Consider the following 26,528-nt stretch of genomic DNA (forward strand, 5'->3'; position numbering starts at 1 on the left):
TTAACACAGATGGTAAGCAGAGCCCACGTTGACGGAGACAGCCCCACACAAGCTGTCCCATAACGTCAGGTACATGGGATACATGTCCGTTTTTCAAATCATTTGTTTACACTGTTGATACTGGGATGAGGAAGGACACACGCATCGTGCTGTTCTCCTTCGGACTTTGTGACATGGAGTTTTGGACCCCACACGCAGAGGCTATTATTTTGTTTCGAAAAGGCAGAAAAGATAAATGTTCCCGTATGCAAAAAAGGGGCCATAACCAGGGGGCTTTACAAAATACAGAGTTCAACATCATGAGGTTAGATGTTTTGGCTGTGCTAACTGCTAACTAAGCTCACTTTCCATTTAATTTGTTGTTTACGTTGACTATGCATTTAAAGAAAATAGGCATGACCGAAAAAAACTACTGACTTAGTGTCCTGTTACAATATCATCCACTCTAAACACACACATGAACGCACGGGGACAAACACACAGACTTCACACACAGGAACTTGATCAGTGAGCAGCAACCCTGAAAGAAATGCCTGGGGAATAAAGCAATGTAACACGTTGATGTGTTACACAATGTTCTACTGTTGAAGGATTTTTCATTTGTTTAAAACAATTGTGTTCAGTGTGACTGAAAGCTGGAGGCAGGTCAGGTAAAGACAATGCTAATTAACCATGCAAATAATAACAAACACATTTTGTATTTCGAGGTACAAAGCAGGGTCATGTGCTGGTGAGAAGCCAAGAGACCACTAAGCCTTTAGACTGCAGCTCAAGATCAGCCTGTTTTTCCCAGGTTCATCAGGGTGCACGCTTAATCCGACAGGATGTTAGATGATTTGAAAAACACATACCGTTGCTAGCAAAACAAATACCATACTGCCTTGAATATAAGGGTGTGGGAAAACATGTTATGATATTATTTTGGTTGAGATGCCAAGTCCCCTAGCGGGAACAGGAACTTGTCAGTCCTAGAGGAAGTTGTGTTTATATTTTGCAAACTAAATAACTATAAAACACTAGAGCTGCTGCCCCCTCGACCCAATACCAGATTTTTTGAAGATGAGATGAGATGATGAGACTAAATAAATAGTAAACCAGTTTTTCTTTCTTTAAACGCTTGGCACACTTCTTCGTTTAGTATGGTTAATAATAATACTCATGTGGGAATGACCTAGTCAGTCGTCTATCTTGACTTTAAAGCAGACCTCGTTGTCTTAAGAACTACAAGACCTAAATGCTCAACATGTTGTGCTCGTCAACTCTTAGATCCTGTGTGTTTGTGTGGAAAGGGCCCTGGTAACCAGAGTCCCGCTGGTGTTGAAGGTTCCCGCTGCGTGGAGGTTGCCAAGCTTGTTTCATTGCTCCCCCCCCCCCCCCCAAGGGGGTCTCATTACCAGCACTGCAGGCCGGCTTCTGAAGCATGTCTGCACATATTCAAAACCTAATTAATTCAAGTCCTTTTGCGCTCTGTTTTTTTTCTTTCTCTCTCGTCGCCTCCATTAATGTATGTATTTAATGAAGGTCTGTTCGCTTCCGCACTAAAAAGAGGACCATGGACGTCAGAGTGGGGGAAAAAGGTGGTGGATGAGGGGTGTTATCAGTGAAATGGAGACAGAAAGATGACAGAGCAGTGTGGGTGGGGGAGAGGGAGGGCGTGTGGGTGCGTGAGGGGGGATGGGGGGTAGATAAGCAGACAGGCTGCCAAAGGTTTTTCAGACTTAAAGTTCTACATCTTTCCTCGTTTGCTGTTTTTCTCCACTGCCAGGAAGCTCTCTTTATCATATCCCTCAAGGATACCTTGCTCTTGAGATGCTGCTCTCAATCCCCCTTCGCTCTTCTCTCTCCATACACACATCCTAATGAGTCATGTAGGTCATTAGTGATTTGGGTCTAGGAGTAACAATACACAATCTTAATATGTTTGTCATTTTGCTGTTGGTTTTTAATTTAAAAGGGATGTGTATCGATACTTGCTGGAATACATAGTAGATCCTGAAGATAGAATTCAATGTGTACCAACACATTTGGATACTTTTCCTTTCTGTGAGGTTTATGCATTTGAATTCCTATTGGACAGATAATCATATAGCAGCACAAAACCAAATACAACACTGAGGAAAGACCCAAACCCATTGAATGTTATAAATATTTGAATGTCATTAATATTCCGATTGGGTTGTGCTTTGAATCCTGTGCTAATTATTTAAAATGTCCTCCCTCTCTTCAACAGTGCAATGAGGGCTGGATGAGAATTTTTATTCGCGGATGAATTAGATAATGTCTGTTTCTTTGAATCTTACAGATTGTAAGACATGTGAAATTATAATCATATTCTCATTTGGATATTGTATTCTGGATTCTTAGATAGTCAAAAAACGTTGTTTTAGCAATGTGTGTTGGAATGATTAAATACAGCATCATAAATGACAAAATGATTTTGGAATTATTAGAAAATATGTTATAATAAATGTATAAAATGTAATGCAAAGATCAATCCTTCTGGGTTGTCTGGTGGCAAATGTGAACTTGCTGATATGTGCCATTGAAGTACATGAGTGCATTATTATTAAATTGCTGCGCTAACAGAAATTGTTCACCATACTTGGTGAACAATGTCCACCTCACAGTGGTACATTGCTAGCCTAGCTAACTAGTCTGTCAACGGCAAACTGTTGACAGACTAACCAACTGGCAACTGGAGTTGCAAAAAAAAGAAAAAGAACACTCCATATAATCCTTAGTAATACTTAAAATGTTTATTGGCATTCATATTGTGACTGCGGTGACTAAAATATTTTTTGTCTACAAATAGGGTAAAACCCCACCAAGAAAGGATCCAGGTGTAAAATATTTAACCATTACATTGAGGTAAATTCAAACTTTTCTCTTGATATTATTTTTAAGAATCATCAATCAAGAAACAATATTTTTATTTGCGAATGAGTGGCTTATTTAGATGTTGAAACGTTTGAGAACAACGTTTGACATTTTTAGAAATTTAGTGGAAATTTTATCAAAGCAATGTTTATTGTCAAATAAAATCCTGCATTGCAGAATGCATCTGTAAAGTAACTCAATATCTGAAACAGAAAGACCTGTTTCCCACTTAAACAGACATATAAATAAATACAAAGCTGGTTGGACACTTTACAAGGCTACTGTGACAAGGTTACGCTGACAAGAATATTAATATTTAAAGTGTCTTTTGTTTTTATAAGTGTGTTTTTGAAGCAGTCAATCCACAGTTCTCAACCAGTGTTGAAATTGTAAAAAAGAAATCGGTGCCATATTTAAAGTGTACAAAAATACATACTATGCAAGAGGAGATCTATTAAAATAGTCTGTGAATACTGAGAGCTACAAACAGTATTGTGTGTAGTGGAATCGGCTGCCATAGAAACAGTCTTAAAATCGCAACCCCGACTCCCAGATCCCGCAGGGGGACTGAAGGCAGAGCGAGAAATAAAAAGAAAAATAGTGGTTGTATTAAAGGGGAGGGGAAATCTCCAACATAATAACGCCTTATGAGCGAGTCTAAGCCGGTGCTTAGGGAACGCTAGCATGAGGAAAAGCATTGCAATGAATTCAGTGAGGCGGCGTGGGGAGGGGTGACGATGGGGAAGGCTCAGGCAAGAACTCAGATGGCGTAGTCGTCCTGAGAGGCGGGGCTGAAGGCCGAGCCACGCAGGGAGTCCAGACAGTTGACCAGGATGAGCGTGCCGGTCAGGTGCTTCCAGCGCTTAGTGATGGGGTTCTTCATCTTGTCCAGGCCAATGTGTAGCTCCTGGATCACATCGCGGTAGCTGTCGCCGATCTGGGCCGCCCACGTGACCAGGAAGTCGTAGGCTGGCTTCCACATGGCCTGAGGGAGGGAGGGAGGGAGAGAGAGAGAGAGAGAGAGAGAGAGAGAGAGAGAGAGAGAGAGAGAGAGAGAGAGAGAGAGAGAGAGAGAGAGAGAGAGAGAGAGAGAGAGAGAGAGAGAGAGAGAGGATGAGAGACACTTTACAATAACGTAACTGGCATCAAAACATTAAAGTTGTAGATTTGATTCAGTGACTAATGAGCTCACATCCAGCTTGTCTAGTAAATTAGAGCAGGAAAAGTTTTCTCTCCAACATCATACGTTTGAGAAAATGTCATCCTAGCCCGCCTACCTCGCTGTCCACCACGCCGTTCTTGGCGCGGTGCGGGGCCTCGTACGCGTCCATCTGCAGGCGGGACACCTTGGCCAGGCGCTCGGCCAGCTCCCTCCAACGGCCGGCTACCTCCACCGCCGTGGTCAGCAGGACAAAGTCCATAACCAGCCGCGCCACCAGGCCCTGGCAGTCCATCTGCAGCAGCGCCTGCGGAACGGAGAGGCGGGGTTTAAGGGATACAATGAGACTTCCAATGCCCAAGCAATGGCTCCTTTGCAGGGACGGGACTGGTGGCAACCTGCAAGCCCAGCGTTTTGGAAGTTGTTTCGGGGAGCTGGCAGAAAGCAGAGGTTTGTATTGTGTGCCGGAGCGAATAATTAATCAGGGTGACAGTAATTCACAACGGTGAATTGAGGACAAAATATTAGAGTAGTAAAGTCAGCCTGGGGGTCTGGTGGTTTAGATACACTACGCGAGGCGGAATAATCAGTCTGTTTGTTATAGGTCACACATTGCTGTTTTTTTTTTTTTGTCTTTGAACAGTCTTCCTCAAATTGCTGATGAACTTGGCACATTTAACTCGTGAATATTTGGTTATCGGGGGTCAAAGGGGCGAGGACGCTACAAGATGATAACGATGATGCCAGATGCAATTCAACGGCCGCTGTGTTTCAAATGGAGGAAGAATAACAAAGCACAGCCTGACAAATGATTGGGTTGAATTAACATTGGACCACGGCCCAGTATTACCTGTGAGCCATCAAAGAAGTGAACTCTGTAATGGATGACATACACTAGTAGGCAATTTCAGACTTGATGAAATAGACGGTTCAGGACTTGCAGTATGCCCAACGATGTGTATCTATTTGGAAAAAAAAGTAATGCTGCACATGCATGAATAGGAACACAAATCAGCCCAGCTCAAATGTCACTTCTTCAGGTTGATGCATTTAGCCATTGGACCAATACGCCATACACGCACATACCAAACACCTTACACTTTGTGCTCACAAAACACATGTCATTTGAGATGAAGCCTTTTGACTCAACAGCAGTGAATTTAAAGCCGCCTGACTTGGGCTGAGGAATGTGTGGACTGACAGGATATGGGTAAGAGAGAGACTGAGAGGGGAGAGGAGGGAGGGGGGGATGCAGGAATGTACATGCCATTGCACCACGGCAACCTAACCCATCTCTGATAGCAGCCATTCCGCCTCATAAAAGCGATGATCCTCCTCCATATTCCTTTAGATTGGGTGAGAAACTGACTATGCTATGAATCTGAATCACATTATTTTACATCTATTTTCTTCTTTTTCGTTGTTCATTTCCTTCAGTATTCCCCTGTCCCTATGTGAAGTGCATAGCATTGCATTTTTTTTTTATGAAATGAAGTCTACAATAATACATTGTTGAACGATTTGACATTTGTTTGCGTTCTCTCACTGGCTCATACACCCCAGCACATCCCTGTGGATTTGATTGACTAGTTATGAATAGGCAGTTGCTGTATTTTGTTTGCGTATGTACCATGTATATGTGCTGTTATTGACTTGAGGGTCTTTGTGTAGACGATTCTTCTGTAGTCATCGGGGAGAAGTCCTTTATTGGGTTAAGACCATCAGCATGCACCTGTTTCCTCTCTTGATAACAGTGACAGGAAATCCCCGCTGATATAAAGGAGAAGGCTTCCCGGCTCACCTCTCGCTTAAGTTTGCCCCTGGCCAGGAGCCGTAGTCCACAAATAGATCTCGCTAATGTATTCCCGTGGTGATGAATGTCCAGCCGGTACAACTCTTGTTGACCCAAGGGGGGCTGGTGTACTTGGGATACATAACTTTCATCAAGGTTAGTCGAAACCAAACACGACAGCGTTCATATCCAAAGAATGAGCTGTGTGTAAATATGTGAATGTAGAACAGCTGAAATATCTTTGTGGACTTTAAATTGGACTTTGGTCAAAGAATCTGCTCTGGGGACCCAAACGGCCAGCGTTTTTTGGTGGTTGGATCCTGCGCATGATTTCTGCGCATGCATTCCACCTGCTCTGAATTAATTGCTTGTTTAATCTATGCCGGCTCTTTCCATTTTTGGTTGACTTAAGAGGCTAAAGTGCTGAAGTTTCCGTTGGGGTGTTACAGCAGCATAGCGGGTGGTTTGGTTCAAACTAATGTTTTCCCTCTGGCTGGGCAGTAAAATAAAAGTCTTAGGGACTGAGTCATGGCTGTTTGTGGGTACCATTGAGTAGAGATAGGTTCAGCCAAAGGAACAGGTTAGGCCCAGATAATTATGATCAAAGATCAAACCATTTTTGCATGTTTATTTTCATTATATTTTTTCAAATTAAACCTTTTTCAAAGTTTTAACATTCATACCATAACCGATTGGACCACCCACACTTACTCAGGCTCAGCATAGATTGAGAACAATACTTGAATTGCATTGGATGAGGAATAGGATTTGAGCTGATTGAGACAACTATGCTTTCAATAACTTTAGGCAACAAACCATTAAACACACTGCAGTGCAGAGAGAGTATACACTGTGCTGTTTCTTTCGTTCTCCAAAATGTCAGCTGGGCGCAACTCTTGGTTCTATAAGACTAACCGTACTCGAGTGTATGTGTGTGCGCATGCATTTCAGGCTCTACTTAAATATCACCATCTCAGTAGGGGTAAACTGTAGGGAAACCGCCTATTCTGCAACGTCTGAATCATCCATCACTGAGGGTCGTCGGTCACAATATGTGGAAGAAAGGAACCTTTTCTGTGACACATTAACAAGTCAGAGGCTCAGGCAATATCTGTCTTTACACCAATTAGGTGATCCTCAGGAAAAGTGTGATTTTCTCCCCCATGCAGACATCAGGAAGATCTAACATCCTCAAAGAGGGGGGGTTCAACCATGCCCGCCATGCGGAGGACGTCACAGCACGGCGCCCGACGCACCATTGTCCCCCTGCTCTAACCCCCTCCGTGCTTTCATTTCCCGGCCCCACTTTGTCCCTCCGTCGCTCCATCCCGCCGCAATCTCGCTGCTATTATCTCCCGACCCGTCTTCATTTCCGTCTAATTTACCACCACAATTGCCCATCCGCTACATCTCAGCCAGCAGCACGCTTTCATCTACACCACCTCTCTCTCTCCGCCTTTTCTGTTCTGTTTTATTGCTTTTTATAAGCCGCTCTCTCCCCTGTGCCTTTCCCCTTTGGTGGTTTCAAAACATGCTTAACACCGCTGCCACTACCCCATTTCCCCCTAGACCTGAAACAAAAATCTACAAAAGGAAAAAAAAAAGAACAAATGATGGGGGAAGAGAACAACGAATTGCGGCAACTGTGACATCCTGCCCTCAGAGTGAACCTCCCTTATTTTACCCAAAGTCAGACAGTAAAAAACCTTCAAATACAGCCACGACTCATGGGGGTTGTTGCGTGGGTTTGCTGCAACGTACAACAGTTCAAGCGCAGCCAACAGCCTGCCACACCCATAGAGAGGAAGGAAGAAACAAGCAAACAAAAATCAGAGGAATGCTGTCTGAAAAAATCTGAGATGTACAAGAATGGCAAAAAAGAACTGGCTTTATCCGTATACTGGCAGCCCATTCCAATTTGAAAGTCATGAGCCAGAAATAGGATGTTATTATTATTATTCGTCCCAGGTCCTATCGGGGCGCAAAGATCTAGAGGGCATATGGTTGGGAAGCAGTCGCACTGGGACTGCTTCTGCAGCCTGCTGAGATTGCTTTGGAACCCCAGCCCCAGACCTCAATCTTTTGGGGCTGGGCTTTATTTTTATTTTTATCCCAAATCTTAGTGTTAGAGTATCGCTGGGTTAGCTTGGAATGTCAGAGTTCAGAGGGTAAAGCATCATTTTCTCCAGTTTACCGCTTTCTTCCTTGAGACGGGAGCTTGAGTGGGATCCAAAACAGAGGAGACAGGAGTTAGAGAAGATTGATGTGGACTTTAAAACGAAAAAAAAGAAAAAAAAACAAGAATGAAAAAAAAAGAAACACAACGTTGGTAGCAGTGGTTGAGTCGTGGGCGAGCCTGTGGTGGATGTGAAGAGTCAGTCTTAATTGTTTGCAGTCTTTTCCAACTCTGTGTTCAACCCAACAGAATGACACTGGCCATTGAAAAGAGCTACTGCACAGAGGGTAGACGTGTTCACGTACAAAATGAAAGATGAGGCACTCATAGCAAAGATATAAAAAACAAGGACGATTTTAATGAGCAGCACTAGGCAGAAGCTGCCCTCTCCGCTGTGTGAAGAAATAAATCGATGGGCTCCCCTTCATGGCCTGCGACACAGACATATATTCTCAAATGGTGGGGGCGGTGGTGGCGGGGGTGAGGTGGAGGCGGGCGGGTAGGGATAAGGAGTGAGTGTGGACCGCAGGCGCCTCTCGGTCCATAACTAGCCATTTTGTTTAGCCTTGTTCAACAATGAAGCAGGAAACATCTGTTTGCCTGTGATCCTACACACAAAAAGAGGCTGCCTAGGCTGTTTGTTTGTTTTCTCCACGATGAGTACCGACGCAATCACCTCCACTAGCACAGGCTTTTTATGGCCTCACAAGTTGAGGGTGCTGTTATGATAGGACGGATGGCAATTCAGCTCAAACAGAGAGCTTCAGCGTATCAGCTTATACAACAGATACACAAGCGTCATTACCTTAATTTGTGTCCTCTACTGGCTTAAGACAGGCGGTTATTGAGCAATAATACAGACGTCAAATCTGTAATGGTATTTGGATTGACTTCTCGACTTCTAAGTGCCATGAATGCTGACTGATTTGAACACTTTCCCTGTCTCTTAAACGCTAGTTTGTGCACTGGATCTATGTGTCCTCCTCACCCTGAATGGCAATCTAATTACAATCTAATTTCCTCTTCATTTTTGCATGCGTACAAAACCATCTTTTCAGACCAATGCTGTGGGAATGTGGCTCATCCAATTTTCATATGCACAATGCACAAAAAAAAAAAGGTGTAGGGAGGGGGCACATGTTTTATCTTCAATATGCTTTGTTTCTGCTGACTACACGCCGTGCGGGGTGGTAGCAGAGGGAGGCAGCAGATGCTGGGGTTAACAGCTGAACAGTGTACTGGGAGCAAGTACGCACTATTGGTCAAAGAGGCTCGGTGGAATCAGTTTTTAACTGGATAGTTATATAAGTAAGTTGCTAAGGTACGAAATTGGCTGCACTACGGGTGCCAGATGCACACACTGAGTGGTCCGACCCAGTGGTCTCTTGGGGAAATAAAGCCAGCAAAGTGATTTAAAGGCAATGTGTTTTCCTGCCAAAGTAACTCACACACACACACATACACACACACACACACACACACACACACACACACACACACACACACACACACACACACACACACACACACACACACACACACACACACACACACACACTGTAGACACACAGTGGTGTTGCAGCTCATGGGAACCAGTTTGGGCATCCTGTTCAAATGAAAGTCACCTGCAACATTCCTGAGATTTGGAGATGCAGGTTTGGAAATCAGAGGCTCAGGAGGAGTTCACACTTCAGATTATAGCCTGATTTGCTGTCTTGAGCATATGCCATCCAGGTGCATGCTACATGCCATAGAATAATCTATTTGAGCAGAAACACAGTATTTATCACCAGCACTGGCAACTAGGCATATTTCAATGCCTTACGGGCTGTTACACCTACATTAACCTTGGTGTTTCACCTGACCATATTTCTTCCATTTTGTACTACTCATTCATGTGAATTTGTTTAATGTTATTAGTGTATATTTTGTGGATGCAAAAAACAGGCCCACATTCACACCTGCATACAACATTTGCATTAGCAAAATGTGTAAACGAATGCAAGCAATGATTCAATGGTTATTTTGGGAATATTATTAATATAGTTTCAATTCTAATTATTTTCAATATCGGTCCAATGCATGAACAATTCAGATCCAGGAATGTGGATGTATTGTGGCAACCCGGCCCGGGCCAATTAAGGAGATGCAGAGCACCTGAGGAACAGGTGGAGAAGCAGGGCTTAAATAGCCTGCTTCTCCCCTCATTCGGGGCTCTCCCAGCCATGTTGCTCCTGTCCAGAGAGACCGGTCCTCGTGGGTGAAGGGATTCCACCCACGAAGGATGGGACCGTTGATTCCTTCCATGTTTTTACGTTCTTTTGTGTTTCTTCAGCGAGAGACTCTATGTTCGAGTTGGGAATAAAACATGCCTTTTTGGTTTTTTCCCTGCGTAATGGTGTCCTGTTTGGGAGGAGGTGGTTCGCTCACCGTGCCGGGTTGCCACAGTTTATATTGTTTGGATGACATAAAAAGTTCTTCCTTCACAAATAGCGCATAATAGGCTAGCCCATAACCCAAAAACCATCAGTATTGAAATTATTTTAGAAAAATGTATACAAAAACGATTTTAATGTTACACTAAAGCCTTTGAAAGTGGCTGATGGGCCTGAGAAATGGATGAATTCAGATGGGTTTTACAGGGCTGATAATACCTCAGCTCTAGATGTTGTTCTTCTGTGCTTCTGTAAGGTCAACTGTTTCTAAAAATGTGTTTACAACCCACACTAAATTACAGTGTTCTCTCCGGTTGCACTCTGTTGCGCTTCCCTGCTGGGTGACCTCTGACATACTTTAACCAAAGGAAAGCAGGGTGCACTACCACTACTGGTTAGCACTTACTTTAAAAACGTTGATATATATATAGAGAGAGAGAGAGAGAGAGAGAGAGAGAGAGAGAGAGAGAGAGAGAGAGAGAGAGAGAGAGAGAGAGAGAGGCAGAGAGAGAGAGATTTCTTTAGAGAAGAATAAAGACAAATTAAATGTCGATAGAATACGAAAATACAAAACGATAGAATACTAAATACTAAAAAAGACCTCAGCCTCAGGTAGTGAGTGTTTTGGAGCATCCTCAGGTGTACCATGCCTGAGGTAATGTTAAAAATAACTGCCTTCAGCACTGAAAGATTCTCAATTATTTAGAGCATAAAAGTTTTTTTTCGTCATTCTCAGTGCAGCATTTGTTAAATGATTCGTCTTCGAAGGAATGCTTGAAACACTTGAATTAGGGATGCAAACAATTAATCGATTATCGATTAATTGTCGATAAGAGATTACTCGATTAAAATAAATTACTTGCAATTAATCGCATTTTTAACCCGTAATTCCCCAACCGTCCACCAGAGGGCGCGCTTGAAGCCAGACGTACTTGACGCACACGCGGGAACACAAGCGAAGCAGAACAAGACAAACGAAAAGCGGGACACTAGCTGTGTTCGAAATCGTTCCCTATCATGGATGTAGTGCACTAAATAGGATGCACGCCATTTTCTAGGGTGTTCGAATTCTCAGTGGTCCACTATATAGGGCACTATATAGTGGACTTAAAATAGGGTACATACGATGTTCCCTACATGTTACTCCCGTATACCACAATGCAATGCGGTTGTATTTTTCCAGGGGAGAAGAAGAAGCCGAATAACCGCGAAAAATAAAACATTTAATGATGGAGTCTCCGGCATTCGTTTAGAAATGTCAACAATTTATTTGGGATTTAACATAGAATATTTAACATTCAAAATTAATTAAACAAGGAAATGTAACATTCAACATCAATACAACCTCCAGCTTTCGTCGTGAGTGCCCGGTTTGTTTACTTGAAGTGGGCGCATCTGTCTGCGTCATACAAATACCCGGCGCATTTACTGACGCAAATGACGTTTAGAAATGTTCAGCGTAGTGTCCGAATTCTCGTTCCTTATTCCCTATATAGTGCACTATATCATGTACACTATATAGGGAATAGGGAACGATTTCTTTTGTAGTATTTTTGACAAATGTACTTGTAAGTCGCTTTGGATAAAAGCGTCTGCTAAATGCCCTAAATGTAAATGTATTTTAAAGTACAACAACTAAACGACTTCGTTGAATTACCACCTAAATGTGTCACATTCAGAAGGAAATTCAGCTTCTCAGAAGAATTGCCGCTTATCAATTAATCGATCATCGATCGATAAGATGAAACAACTATCGATTAATGAATTACTCGATAATTTGCATCCCTAACTTGAATCCTATAGAAAGGGGGAATAGTGGGAATAAATTAATAAGCAGGGCCTAACAATCCACCATCTTTAGATTTAATGGGATTTGCTACGATGAACTTGGCCTAAATAACCTAGTTTACAGGGTTTGATGCATTACAGACGAAAATGTATTGGTTGTGTGATTGCAAAGTGGACCAAAAAAGTATCAAATGCCTAATGCTAACATGCAGCTGGTTAAGGCGAAGAAAGATCTCCTATTATTACAGTTTCTGTGTTCATTATTAGTCTGTGTCATCATAGCGCCTCTGGATTCATCATCTCAAACCAGACATATGGGTTTTCCTGATTAGTCACACAACACTGCCACTTCCCAGCTGCTTGGTAGTGGATGCAAACACCACTAGCAAAGCTCTCTTCATTGAGTGTTGATACATTTGCTTTGTATGCAACTACATTACAGTCCTCCAGTTTATATATTTGTGAGGGAAACAAACCAAAGGATGATTTTACAGACATTGGAACACAAGCTAAACAAGACACGTTTATACACACACATTAAATCAGAGGGACGAGTTGGGCAGAGTATTCTGCACTCCACAACTCCCCTGCCCCTGTCAAAGCCTGATGCAGGCACAGCAATTATTTGCTGCACGATCAACAGAATTAGCACCGTGCAGACCACTGCTTCAAGTTGCTTTCTTGCAGTTAACAGAAAACGAGCTGTAAGCGAGCTAGAAAAGAATGTCTTTGTGACGACGAAGACGGACAGGAAAATAGATGAGCGGGAAGGGAAGGGAGGATATGCAAATTGTGTCAGTAAATATACATAGAGGCAAGGATGGTTTATATCTTCCTAAATAAATAACACAATGGTAAAACAATTGGGAGAGGAAGGCAATTGCTGTGTAACATACCGTCAGTAGCTCTTTCTGGAAGGACTTCCTGTCCTTTCCTTCTGCATTGTTGCAGTCTTCTTTGAGTTTCTCCAGCACGGACGCCACCCTCTCCGGTTCGCTGTCCAACTCTGCCCGGCAGAAGTGTGTCAGTGGCAGGTCGGCATAACTGAGTGCGTCGGCAAACGCCCGCCAGCTGCCGATGTTCTCCATCAGTATCGTCCTCACAGAGGCGTAGATGTACGTCAGGAACTTGCAGGGCTTCAGTATCTGCTCCAGCAATAGTGTTGTGGTAAGATCAGGCCCGCTGAAGTAAATGGGCTTCACTTTACCAACCACTAGAACATTCTTGGCGTGAACAAAGCCCATCTTGCCTTGGTAATATCCAATGTACCATTCCTTTGTCCACAACTGGCCTTTTAGCTTTATCTTCTCCTCACTCAACAGAGCGACAAAGTCCCCCTTTTTGTATTCCAATAAGTATTGATTTTTTGTCTGGCGGATGACTGTTTTGATAAGTTTCCCAAATTTCAGGCCATTGATCATCCTGTCATGGAAAACTGGGTACTTGGTGGCAATGGCGAGTGGCGACAAGACGATTTTACCAACCTCCTTCTTTTTTAGAAAACGGCGTTGCACTGATGTCTTGGGACCTGTCTTGGGTGGTGGAGTGGGGGTCTGAACACAGAATTGGGCAAGTATGCATTCTTGGTCGTCTTTCACCTGCACCCTCAAGGTGAAATCAGAAACTTCCTCAGCATTTCGCGAGGCGATCAGATAAACAATGCGGCTGACTTTGCCCAGTTTCACCTGGAAACCCCTGACCACTTTGGCCTGGTCACTGACCTTCACCTCATAGTTTGCCATGTTGGAATAAACGCCGACACAGAGATCCTGGGGTCTTGACAGGACAAACTGGTGTTTACCCCAAAGCTGCAGTGCCACCGGGGGAGCAGACTGTGCTTGCTTTCCCACCTCACTCACCAACAAGGATTTAGGGGCACACTCATGGCCGAAGATGGCCACCACAGTTTTGAAAGAAGGATGAATGTGCTTTGGACCATATACGCCTAAGGTGACCTTTTTCACCACCTGTTCCCAAACCGTAGAACCTGCTAATATAGACTGGGACTGGGCAACGACGCACACGTACATGCACGGTTCCAGGTTATCTAGGCACACTTGCACCATGTCACCGTATATGTACGCCTGTGGAATCGGTGTGTAGGGACCCTCTTTACAATCACTCCTCACGCAGATGACCTCCGTCGTCTGCCTGCTCTCCATTTTCACCACTACTGACACCTTCATGTCCAGGGTAACGGTGGTTTTGGTCTCCATGTTGCTGAGCTTTATTTCCACCACGGGGCTGACGGTGGTGCACCGGTCAGTGTTCAGCTCCAGCGGAGGATCTAGCAGGGCTTTCATGGATATTTGCTGGCTGTCTCCTGGAGCCACATGGCCCTCCGGAACATGGATGCTGATGTTTGTATCCGGAAGTTGGACTGCCCCCCCCGAGCTGTCTAGCCGGCAAACAATGTTGGTCTCCACTGGCTGCGTTTGGCCCCAGCCAGGGCTCTGTCCTAGCGAGTCCAGGTCGTGGCAGGATCTGGCTAGCTTGCGATGGTTCAGCCACGCCGCCCTAAAATCCTCCCGGCTCTGAAATTGTTCTGGTGCGGGAGCTTTTAAGCCTCCAAAGAAACCTGTGGAACCCTGAGGGGCGTCTGATTGAGCTTGCAGGATGGACAGCTCAGAGAGACTGTAGGAGCGCTTACTTCTAAAAAATGGGTTGTCCCTCCTCAACGTTTGCCCGGTTCCAGAAAGTGTGCCGCCCTGGTTGAAATCACAAACACCGCCAACGAAGCCATTGATATTCACAGTGCTACTAGTGGAGTTTGGTTCTGATACAGCCAGCGTATCAAACAACAGCAAGTCCACTGGTTTCTCGTTACAGTTCTGGTCCAGTGTATTCTGAACACCCCCGTTGAGGAAAGGGTTAGTCGAGGTCGAGAAAGGATTGCTATTCTGGAAGATGGCCTGTTTCAAAAGAACTCCCTCCCACTCCCCGAGAAGGTCAATTTCTTTGGCGGCCTCCTCGTTGCAGTCGGCTATGGTGTCAATCATCCCGCTGTCGCTGAAGGAGGAGTCTCTGTAGTTGACGGGCTCAACGTAGGCTGCCGGGATGTAGCCCATCTCTGTGTTGTTGTGGGCATACCACCACTCTCCTCCCGAGGTGTCGAGAACATAGAGACGTTCCCCTTTGGAGAACTTCAGGGTGGTGAAGCTGGATGGGCAATAGTCCTTGATGGCGACAACCTCCCTGGCCGTGCTGAAGGAGGCGGTGGCATCCAGCCGTAAGGCACTGGGAGAAAGCACTGCAAGAAGAGCCAAAACAGAAAATGTATTAGGTGTGTGTTTGCAAAGTGGACCAAAAAAGTAGCAAACATGAACCAACTGAGCAGCTTACCTTTGACATTGGTGAGGGTGGCTTCTGAAACACCATCGCTGAGATCTATGAGAGTCCCCTCTGACTTGCAGCGAGGCAGGGAAATGTTGTTATTTGTGGTGGCTTTGATTCGATGGGCCGCCATTGCTGGTGTTTTTTTCCTGCGCACTGACGTGTGCGCTCAGGCAGCTCTGCAGGTTCCCTCCGGCTAACAACAGACGTCAGGTGTCAGCAGCCTCCCATGATATCTGGAAGCAAGAGAATGCAGGATTAGAGTCGAAGACAGCATGTGTTTTATAATTTAACTAGTATAGTCTAATTGTGAAGGTCCATGATTTGACTTCCTCTGAAGATAAAAGTTAATTGTCCTCACAACCTGCTTGTTGAATGAAAAAATACTGACAAAGTTGTGGGAAGCAACAGTGTCACAACAATAATGAAATGTGTCCCCAGTTGGATACTGAGAGACTACAGAACAGTGTGATGTATTGTTTTGTCTCCAGTGTAAAAACAACTAGTACCTCTCGCAGTCACTGAATCTGTATCTGCTCAAAACTGCACTCATAAATCAGGGAGCACACGTCCTTTTCAGGATAAAAATGCAACATACCCGCTAAATATAAATCTTCCCCTTTTCTTTGAACTTTGTGTTCTCTGATATCCTTTCTGTCTTTTATTCATGACAAATTCTTTGAAGAATGTCAAGATTGATTTCTATAATGTTCTTATTTGGAGACTATGTGTTTGTCCTGCTACAGAGTGTTCCCACAAGAGTTGGGAACAAATGTCTCGGCTAGGGAAAAAACGGCTTGTGTTTGATTGGCTCGGTTTCATTTAGGTCTATTAAAATGAGTCAAAGAGCTAATTTGAATAACTTTGATGCCGATTCTCCCTCTGAGGATGTGAGATCTGCTCTAGGGAACCATTAAAATCTAAAGGATAAGGGAGTGGGCGAGTGGATACAGAGATATCTGATCAGAATGATGAATTATTAGCCTATTTCAAGGGAACATGCTAGTATCAGATGAAGGGATTTCATGAGAAAAAGAGAACAAGTTGGTACATGTGATGCTTTGGTACTTGTTTCCAAAAGAGGACTATATTGTGGTCAATATATCTAGCAACAGCTGATTACTAACCTGTTCACAATGTGTGAACAAAATATTTTTTTGCCAATATATTTTTATTAGAGAATAATGGTGCTGTAGGGAAGAGCTGAGACCCGTGAAACCAGAAACCAGTAGAAGAGAGCGAGGTTTTGAAAAAAAACTAACATAATGATCCCTACCTCTGCTCCCTCTCTCCCTAAATTTCTTCGCCATTGAGAAGTGTTGAATTCACACACCTGTGATTGATAGGCAAGACGGTTCTCTCAGAACCCCTGATGGGTTAGAATTAAGCCTGGAGCGGGCTAAAAATCGAAATTGTCTCATACAGAGGCAGGAATGGATCGATCCGCAGTACATTTCAAACACTAACAGTAGATGGCTACGTCAATTCTTTCAAAAGACAATCAAACAATAGCTTTTAAACCTTAACTAACTTGCAAGGTTTAGTATTATGAATGCAAATGCTTCCCTCCCAAAATAGTTCAGTAAATGAAGACACCTTGTTTCCCAAGTATTATCCTAAAAAACACCCATACTCGCTTCTTCAAAACGCTTCTCATCTCTTCCTTTTCTCTTTAATGGTGCATGCCAGGGGTCTATCGATGTTAAATGTATGACAACTGGAGTATGGCTCCAAAACAAAACACAGATCATAGGTCAGTGGAGCACATTGATGGAAGAGAGACACCCAAGAACAATCCAGAGCATTCTCTTTTCATCAATAATTCATCCCCCTCTAAAGTCAGCAGAAAAAGGGTGCATAGATAGAATAAACTGTTTTGACAGCAGCTGAGTACCAGGGACACAATTCTGGTGGTAAATACGAGTGAAACAAGAACATTTGGTGGAGCTAGGGGATTAGAAAGAACAATGTTGTAAACACACAACAAACACACAAGATAACGGAATATTTAGAGAAGAAAACAAGACTTGAACCTCATGTAGGAAATGTTCCTTTCAAGATAAACATGTCACAGCTAAAGACTTAAAAAACATGAGATAAAAGCTTCAAAAATAGCTTGAATACATTTATCTATACGTACGAACGTGTCAAGAACAGGTGGAGCCGGTGGAGGCTGAAGAACACAGTTGGGAAGCATGTTCACTCTTTCACATAAAACAACATTATAGTGTGCCCATTAACTTCTATAAACTACTCATTTGTATTCATGTGGATTGCGGCCAAGCCAATGGATAAAGAGGCTATTACCAATAAAGGGGCCCTGTTTTTGTGCTAATGTTCGTCAAGCCCAACCTGTTTTCCATCCCAGTCACGGCATGATGCCAGCCCCTCGTCTGCTTAAGGCAAGGCCGTGCAGGACGGAAGAATGACGTGCAGCCGCTGGATCTCCTGGCTGTCTATCTGGCCTCCAACATAAAAGCACTGGGTGGTCCTCTTCTATGGCAAGTCTGGTGGCCACCCTGATGTGTTTAACCTCCACGAAGGCTGCGTCTCACAGGGAACAATTGTGGGTGGAGACTCCTGCTGTGTAAATCACAGGCAAAGCCAAAAATTTACATCACGTACACTTCCATGCAAATGAGCCTGAGGGCCTGAGGGCCCTGATATTACGACATGGTAAGAGGCCATTATGGGGCTTAGACACTTTCACTGGTAATAGCATGGCAAAAGTCACTGCCCCTCTGGCTGTATTAAATCCAATTACTTGCCGGAACAACCAGTTAGCCATTGCTGTAGCTCCCTAGGTAAAAATGAAATGAAAGTTACGAGTGAACTCTTCTAAATAAAACTAGATGTAGGTGTTTTTTATGGGGGGGAAGGGATGGTCTTGTCTTTCTTGGCTGTAAGATGCTCAGAGCCAAACCCAGCCAGGAGAAGCAACCCCCTTCTTTAAGTCCAGAAGCTTTTTCTGCTTAAACGTCTGCCAGATTCTCAGTATATAAGCAAAGCAAATTCAAACAAACAGTGTTTTGACATGACATTGTACTGTAGGCTAGGCTATAATAGTTACTAGCAGAGTCAATTGTTATGCACTAAAATACAGCTGGCTGTGTATATCGGCCACTCACTTTGGAATACAAAAAAAACTAAATTAAACATCAATAAACCCATTACAAAAATATGTACAAACAAAGGGAACTTAACCATAGTTAATCATTCTCTGATGAATGTTAGCCACATGTTTGTTCATTCCCTCATGGTTGTTTGTTCGCTGCCCTTTTTGTGTTGAGCTGTTTATCAAGTCTAGTGCGGCACCGGCGCTGTTAGCCACAAATGGCCGCAGGCGTTCTTGTTTGTCAGCCTGTCTAAGTTGTCAAGCACAGTGTGTCTGGAAAGCGAGGCAGCTGTTACTGCCCTGACTTAATACTGACCGTGATCGATACAAGTCTCCATAATAATCAAATCAAAAGCCACGTTGAAACAAGTATTACACCCTTCAACGATTAGTGAGTGAGTCTATCAATCTAGCAACTGAAAATAAGTTTATCATTTTGATAACTGATCAATTGTCAGCAAGTGAAACTCTAAATGCCAAATATCTGCTGCTTTTAACTCCCACATTAAAATAAATAGAAATATGTTAGATTTCTACAGATTATATTGCGAATATGTTCACAGGGCTCTGGAAAATGATGATGGCCAACCATAGGCTATTATTTATGACCCTACATAGACTGGTAGAGAAACATCCTGCTTCTTGTTGGGGCCTTGGGTTTAATCATCTTATAGGGGACCACTAACACCAGGGGAGCAGTAACCTCGCTATAAGAGGTTTGCTCCACCCAATACTATAGTACTTAAACGTGACTCTCTCTGTTCTACAGCTCTCGGCAGATGAAGCGGATTATGAAACTTTCATCAACGCCACTCCCTTTTTCTTCAGCTATTTTCTTGGACGTGTTGATGTCCCCTGTGAATCTGCTGCTGCCAAATGGCCTTCATTACAGATTTGGCCACACAAAGAGCCTTTTATAACCAGATTAGGTAGTGGAAGGTATCCGTTATTATCTCAGGAGTGAAGATACTGACTCTAAAAGCTGGTTTTGGTTTGAAACTCTAGTATGTCCTTTGAAATTAAAACAACCAAAAGTGGGAAAACAATATGACTCCTAAAAATGGCTCCTTGTTACACATGTGTCTTCTTGATTGATCCAACATTGATTGTTGACCAGGAAAAATACCTCACAAGGATGTTGGAAAAAGTGAAACCATATGCCTATCTGGGGAGGGGATCAGAAACGTGACATTCTTAGGTTCAGAAATGGCGATGGAGTGTGAGGCCGACCTGCCCCTGACCTTACACATTGACCTTTAAGCGTCCCCTGACAGCAGAGATGTTGACACTAGCCACTATGCTAACAGGACGGCTGTGTCCTGCTTTTTAGCGGGGGAGAAGCCTCCGCGACTGTACATCATAGTGTCCAGGGAGCGACTGCTTATGTTGGGTGAATTTTAATGAGAACCAGGCCCCTGGAAGTAACATTTTGAAACTTACACAGAATGTGCACAGGCAGTGATGCTCTTCCCCGCCCTCTGGTTTATGAAGACAGAAAGAACAGAAGAGAAAACTGTGTTGATACAGTTGGCGGAACATCCAGCTTTGTATCGCATCATAGCAATGGCTGCCAGGGAGAAGTTGGGACTCCTTGGGCTGGAGACATACTCCTCCCGAGCAGGAAGTGGCTAAGCGGCCGAAACAAGGAGGAAATGCCTTTGAGATGAGGGGGATGTGGGGGCTGCAGGATCTCTCTCCCCTCCTCCCCCCCCTCCCCCTCCCAAACCTCACTGACCCCTCCCATGATTCAATGGCTGCCTGCATTCTTCGCACCTCTTGGGATTTGAGGACAGTGGGCATTAAAGGGAAACTTCACCCATTTCCATTAAGCTTTGTATCGTTAGAAACCCACTCATATTTTTGAATGGTCGTGCATCATTCCCTTATTTTCTTGAGAGACTGGAGAGATCTGTATCGATCTCCAACACTTCCTGTTTAAGATTACGCAATATGACGACTTTTGCGTAGAAGTAAATAGGAAAAGACTACAAGCACTTTGGGGGTGGGACCCACTGACGCAACAAACCTATTAGAGCAGTGCCAGTGGGTGGGACTTCACCAGCAGAAACTAACATCCACAGCGTCTGAAGCTAAGCTAACAGAGGCTGTAGATAAAACTGAAGTACAATTCACTGAGTTCACCAACTAATACTCTTCACTAGAAATGTTGTGTGAAATGATTTTCAAGCAGTTTTGCGGTATCAGCTTGGTAGATGGAACAGCGAGGTGTCCGATAGGCGGAGATCTAGATCAGCGGGAGTGGCCAGTGAACGTGCATTGTGGTGCATGGTGGGAGTTGTTGTCTTCAATCCACAAGCGCCAAAAAGTCAGTTTCTGCCTTTTCTCGGTCAAGACGGCACCAAATTAGAATTTTATTTTATTATTCGACTACATAAAGGACCCAATTTCAATACATATTCATGCCTCCACCGGTGAAATGCTCCTATAAGCCTCAAACGTATCAAATGTTGTCAAACGCAGGTGACCAGTAGGCAGCACCATGTGACCTCCCCCCCACAGCGGGCACACAACATGTCACCATGGCGACCCGCGGTTACAGACTCTCTTTTACAGAAGAGAGCGATGGTGACACAGATGCATCGTTTCCATGGTTATGAGGAAGGGGCCATAGGAGGTGAGCACTCAAAGGATCTGGCAAGGCCAGTTCAGACTGATGCTTCAGCAGCTTGTGATAACGTGAAAGGCATGGTCAAGCTTCAGTGACCAGGGCCGTTTTTTAAGACAACAAACAAGATGGGAAGAGATGTGAGCAACATTTAATCCATACCACATTTAGCCATTGTTTGTATTACATTTAATTGCAGCCATGGGTAGCCAAAAAACATAAGCAAAGTTGACACCCACAGGACGCTCACACGCCCACAACCGATAGTAACACATGCTCTTGGTATACACAGTTCCATTGTAACATTGTGGAGAAACCATTCCCACATGCGGCGGATGAGACAACCCTCAACTTCCAAAGCTTGAACTCTCCTGCCTCAGATGGTTCTGCATGACCATAAATATTTCACACAGCGGGGAAAGTCATTTCAGTTAATAAATAAGTCATTGACGACTCGCAGGCTGATGTGCCAGCCTGAGTCAAGAGAGGTGGTATCATGTCCGGCACCAGAAGGCATCCAGATATATAGAGCCATATCTCACAATACTGCGGAGTGACATCAAGACTCAGCAACAAAACCACCAGGACTTGATATCCTGAGCTCGGTGGTGTCTTCAAACATAGTGTTCCCGCGTAGAAAATAATCAAACTGAGTACTGGCTGTCATTACAAAATCAAAGCCCACAACAATATTCGTGGGATTCCTCCTCATTAAACACTGAAGAAGACATTATGTCTGCATCGTGCTTTAAACTATGCAGCGTACGTAAGAAAAGCTGTAAAAACTGTTGATTATTTCTTTATTTAATATTACTTCCTTTTTAGAGCTGACAACTGGATTACCTTTGCAATTTTTAAGACCTGGAAGACCCAACATTACAATTGATTCCTTTTTTTAGACATAAGAGATAAATTAGTCAAGTGTCTTAATGACATAGTGATATTAAGGCAATAACGATTGCCCTGCTCAGCTAGCTAACTAGCTGAGTGTTGTGACGCAAAGCCACCACCACCCACTTTTGCAGGTATGCTTAAGTCTATTTTTGTCCCTCTACTTGTGGTTCTAGAATGTTCCGCATAGGGTGTTTAAAAAATTTGTACTTATTGTTTGGTCTTCTCAGATTCTTTCTATTAAAAGAAAAAAAATGTAATTCAAACTAAAAGAAGAGACATGCACATTCTATTAGTGTGAAGGCCTCAAGCCAGCGCTCTCTCTACTCTGGTCCTTTCTGCCTAACATAAACACACCAAAGTAGACATGGCTCCCGGCAAGCAGGGATAGCATTAGGAGGAATGTTAGGAATGCCTTGTCTAAAATTAAATCATCCATTATTCAAGCACCAAAATGGGGAGAACGAGAAGCAAAACGGATTTTCACTTTGAATGACAAAGAGCTGGTCACAGGGCACGTTGGACTATCCATCTGGGTTTTTATACCAGTCTCTCCTTCTTGGCGATTTCCATGCGAAGAAAAGAATACAATGGCACTACAGCGAAGACGACCATATAACCTCGATGGTCACTCCAGACACAACCCAACCCAGGCACTTTGCACACACACACACACACACACACATGCACAAACACATGATGCGTACACACCCCCAGACACACACATGGTTCACAAAGAAACACCCAAACAGACATCCTCACAGACGCATACACACGCACGCCTGACAAGTCCCTGATGTGAAAACAGTACAAACTGAATAATAGCATCTACTGTTAACATGCCTCCTCTCGTCATCCAGAAGAGAAAGAGTCTCTCTTCACTGGTAACCCTCGAGAAACAAGATAACCACTGATGGCTTGCATATTCAGCCATTACAGAACGTGACAGCTTACGCAATCGCGCAATGCCTTTGGTGGAGCTGTTAGTCACAGCTGACATGATGGAGAGAAAGGTGGAGATGGGACAATGGGTGTCTGGGTAAGGGGGTGGTGTGGTGTTGGTTGGGCTAATGGCTGCTGCTTGTGTACTGCCAACCCGCGCCAGTAATAACTCTGTGGCCGCGAATGCTGTAATGGAGTTGGACGGACGCCGGGCCAACGCGGAGAGGGCATGGAGAGGGAGGTGTTGGTTAGGGTTGGAGGAGGGTGGATGGGTGGAAATGTACTCACACCACGTCCCAGGGCTAAGGGTGGACGCGGGATAGCATTGGGGTCGGCTTATCAGGAATCACATGCACATTCATTCACACAATGAGTCCCATTGAGATTAGCTGTAAAACCCAAGATTGAGCCCTCAAGATCCAATGCTTTGGTGGTGGTTGGTTGCACTGGTGGTGTCTGTGTTTGTGTGTGTGTGTGTGTGTGTGTGTGTGTGTGTGTGTGTGTGTGTGTGTGTGTGTGTGTGTGTGTGTGTGTGTGTGTGTGTGTGTGTGTGTGTGTGCGCGCGCGTGCGTGCGTGCGTGCGTGCGTGCGTGTGTGTGTGTGTGTGTGTGTGTGTGTGTGCGTGTGTGTTCATGTTTGTGGTTTTGCTGGGAGGGTGGTATATGATTGATTGCTCATATATAATGTCAATATATGCATGCATTTTACAATAAAATCAACACATCCGGGATGGGTTGAGAACATATCCCCACCACACCACCAACACAACCACCTCCACCACCCTTCTCCATTGCTCTTGGGAAACTAGGTTAAGTCATTTTTGCATGACTCAGTCGGTGAATTCCTGGGAATATGGCATGCGTGATTAGTGTAGTTGTACACATTTTCGAACTATAGATCGTGGTTATAGCTTAGTAATAAAACTACAATCGAGTTGAATTATGATGGTTGCAAGAAGCAAAAGCATACAACTTAATGCAAACACGAACAACGAACACAACTATCACATATACTATACTATGCATAATGCCTACTTGTGAGACTGACAGCAGAAAAGTGTATTGCGTCTCTAGGTAATAAGCTGTTTCTATTGCAATAAATAATAATATTTAAAAAGATAAATACAAGTCCAGGCGTATAGCGCTACAACTGGAGCATGACGTGTGTGAACACGAGCCGCTCCTTCAGTGTGATCATGGCAAACGATCTGGAAAAATAATTTCGGGAAAAAAAGTGGATTTGGGCGTTAACTTGTTTTGTCAGCAAGAAGCACAGCTTTTCTCCCAAATGCGGTCTGAAAAGAGTGGTGTTCAAAATACAGTGGGCCACTAAATCCATAGGGATTATAACCTGATCACCTACCAACACAGCACTCTATTAACTGTTCAACGTGTGATGCAAGGTCTGACCGATGGTGGAGATCTGGTCAGAGTTGATTTTTCTTAATGCCATGGCAACGAATGTCACGTAGCCGAAGAGAGCACCGTTTGATACAATCAATGTTACATAGGCTCTCTGTTTATTTAAGATACACATCTGCCTCGCCATTAGTTATTATCCCGGCTACACAAAGTGGGCTATGTATGCATGAGAAATGTCTTACCAGAAGTTACAAACTCCAAAGGAACACAAAACGAGGTGATTAGCAATACAACCATTTAAATAGTAACATTGTCACTTCGAGAAACGGAGCTCGAGCCTCATAAACTAGTGGAAAGGCGCCGCGGTCGTGCGCGTGCAGCCCAACGAGCGCCGTCGTGTATCACGAACGCATTCCGTGAAAGTTTGAATCGTTGGGATTGAAAGGCGAGATCCCACTTGGCTGCCAGGTAGACGCGACTGTGCCCCCACCGACCGTAGACACGCGGACACTGCTATGGAATAGAAACCTGCTTTTTTTTTAGGATTCAGTAGTGCACACACTCAAGGCGAATAGTGAGAGCCACGTACCTGGATTATAGATCCGCCGATTTTTTCCCCTGGAGGAAAAAAAACTATGATGAGCGAGCTTTCCCCAGTTTCGTAGTAGGCTACTTCTTTGTGAGGGAACCGAATCCTAGCGGAGCAAGACCCTTTCTGATGTCACCGGGAGAGGGAGGAGCGTAGGCTGGGATTTTTCGTGTTAACACATGATGTCACTTTATAGTAGGATGCATAATCTGCTAAACACATTTTCTTGTTCAATTTAGGCAAGTAGAGCTAGTATAGTGGAAGACCTTGTGCTTTATTTTTTTCTCTAAATGAAATAATACTAATAGTTCTACTAAGTCATGTGTGTGTGTGTGTGTGTGTGTGTGTGTGTGTGTGTGTGTGTGTGTGTGTGTGTGTGTGTGTGTGTGTGTGTGTGTGTGTGTGTGTGTGTGTGTGTGTGTGTGTGTTTGTTTTGTGTGTTTGTGTAGGCTGTGTCTGTGTGTGTCTGTCTGTCTCTGTCTCTGTCAATATCTCTTTTTTACTGTAAAAGGAAGTAGGTCTACTAATAACAATCTAATATTCTTGGTCAAAGATTAACATATAATGAACCTGAGCCTATAACAAGAGCTGAACTACAATGCCAAAAAACTCTAACCCTAACCCTATTAACATGACATTAGTTATGTTAATAGCCCTTTTACCTTAACATCAACACCATTAGTAAGCATGAGCACCATTGGTTAAATGATTACTAGACCATTAGTTAACTGTTATTTACCGTCAGATAATGCATATTACTGCATAGACTAATGTTAATTAATGGTTAGTTAATATACCCTTAATCTTAAGTGTTACCAAACACAATTGATCTTACTTTTTTTAAAACCTTTTATTTGATTTGACACATTGTTTATGTCAACAAACAGACATGGTGGTTCCACACTGTCTGTGCCCTCATTAAATCAGGCTAGCCACAGCCCTACCGTGTCCATTAGCCGATGAGAGTTGAACCCCCACAAGGGAAAGTCAAGATCCACAGCAGAAACCCCGGCCTGGCCCTTTAAAAGGCTTGCTCAGAGGAACCCCGGGTGTTTATGCAGCACACATAAGTCATCTAAGCTGTTCTGTAAGCACAATCTCATCTTGTCTCCGAGCCTCCCGGTGGCTGTGCCGTGTCGGTATCATCTCACACACTGCGGTGAACTCTGGGATGTGTGGAGGAGCCCCGATAAGAAAAATAACGCCAACTCCTTCTTCCCTCTGATTTATGTGTCGACAGCGGCCTACGAGCTAATCAATCCCAACCTACCCCATCACCATTCTTCATATGGGCCTGGCTGATTGAAGAGCTGGATAATGACAATACGTAGATCAATCGTTCTCTCTCTCTCTCTCTCTCTCTCTCTCTCTCTCTCTCTCTTTCTCTCTCTCTCTCTCTCTCTCTCTCTCTCTCTCTCTCTCTCTCTCTCTCTCTCTCTCTCTC

At 43.9% G+C, this 26,528-nt stretch overlaps 1 protein-coding gene across 2 annotated transcripts; it reads right to left on the minus strand.

The window, feature by feature from the left end:
* Positions 1-1,446: 1,446 nt before the first annotated feature.
* Positions 1,447-25,193, minus strand: LOC130373222 (SH3 domain-binding protein 4). Of its 2 annotated transcripts, none has more exons than XM_056579577.1 (5): positions 25,085-25,193; positions 15,570-15,796; positions 13,124-15,477; positions 4,155-4,343; positions 1,447-3,862 (listed from the first exon to the last, which is right to left on the minus strand). In XM_056579577.1, exons 2-5 carry the CDS (start codon positions 15,691-15,693, stop codon positions 3,638-3,640), a joined length of 2,892 nt encoding a protein of 963 aa, XP_056435552.1. In that variant the 5' UTR covers positions 15,694-15,796; positions 25,085-25,193; the 3' UTR covers positions 1,447-3,637. The 2 variants fall into 2 exon arrangements, with proteins under 2 accessions (XP_056435552.1, XP_056435553.1); XM_056579578.1 differs by lacking the exon at positions 25,085-25,193 and adding an exon at positions 24,738-25,076.
* Positions 25,194-26,528: the final 1,335 nt, after the last annotated feature.

Source organism: Gadus chalcogrammus, chromosome 20 (genome assembly GCF_026213295.1).
Source record: "Gadus chalcogrammus isolate NIFS_2021 chromosome 20, NIFS_Gcha_1.0, whole genome shotgun sequence".
Classification (NCBI taxonomy): Eukaryota; Metazoa; Chordata; class Actinopteri; order Gadiformes; family Gadidae; genus Gadus; species Gadus chalcogrammus.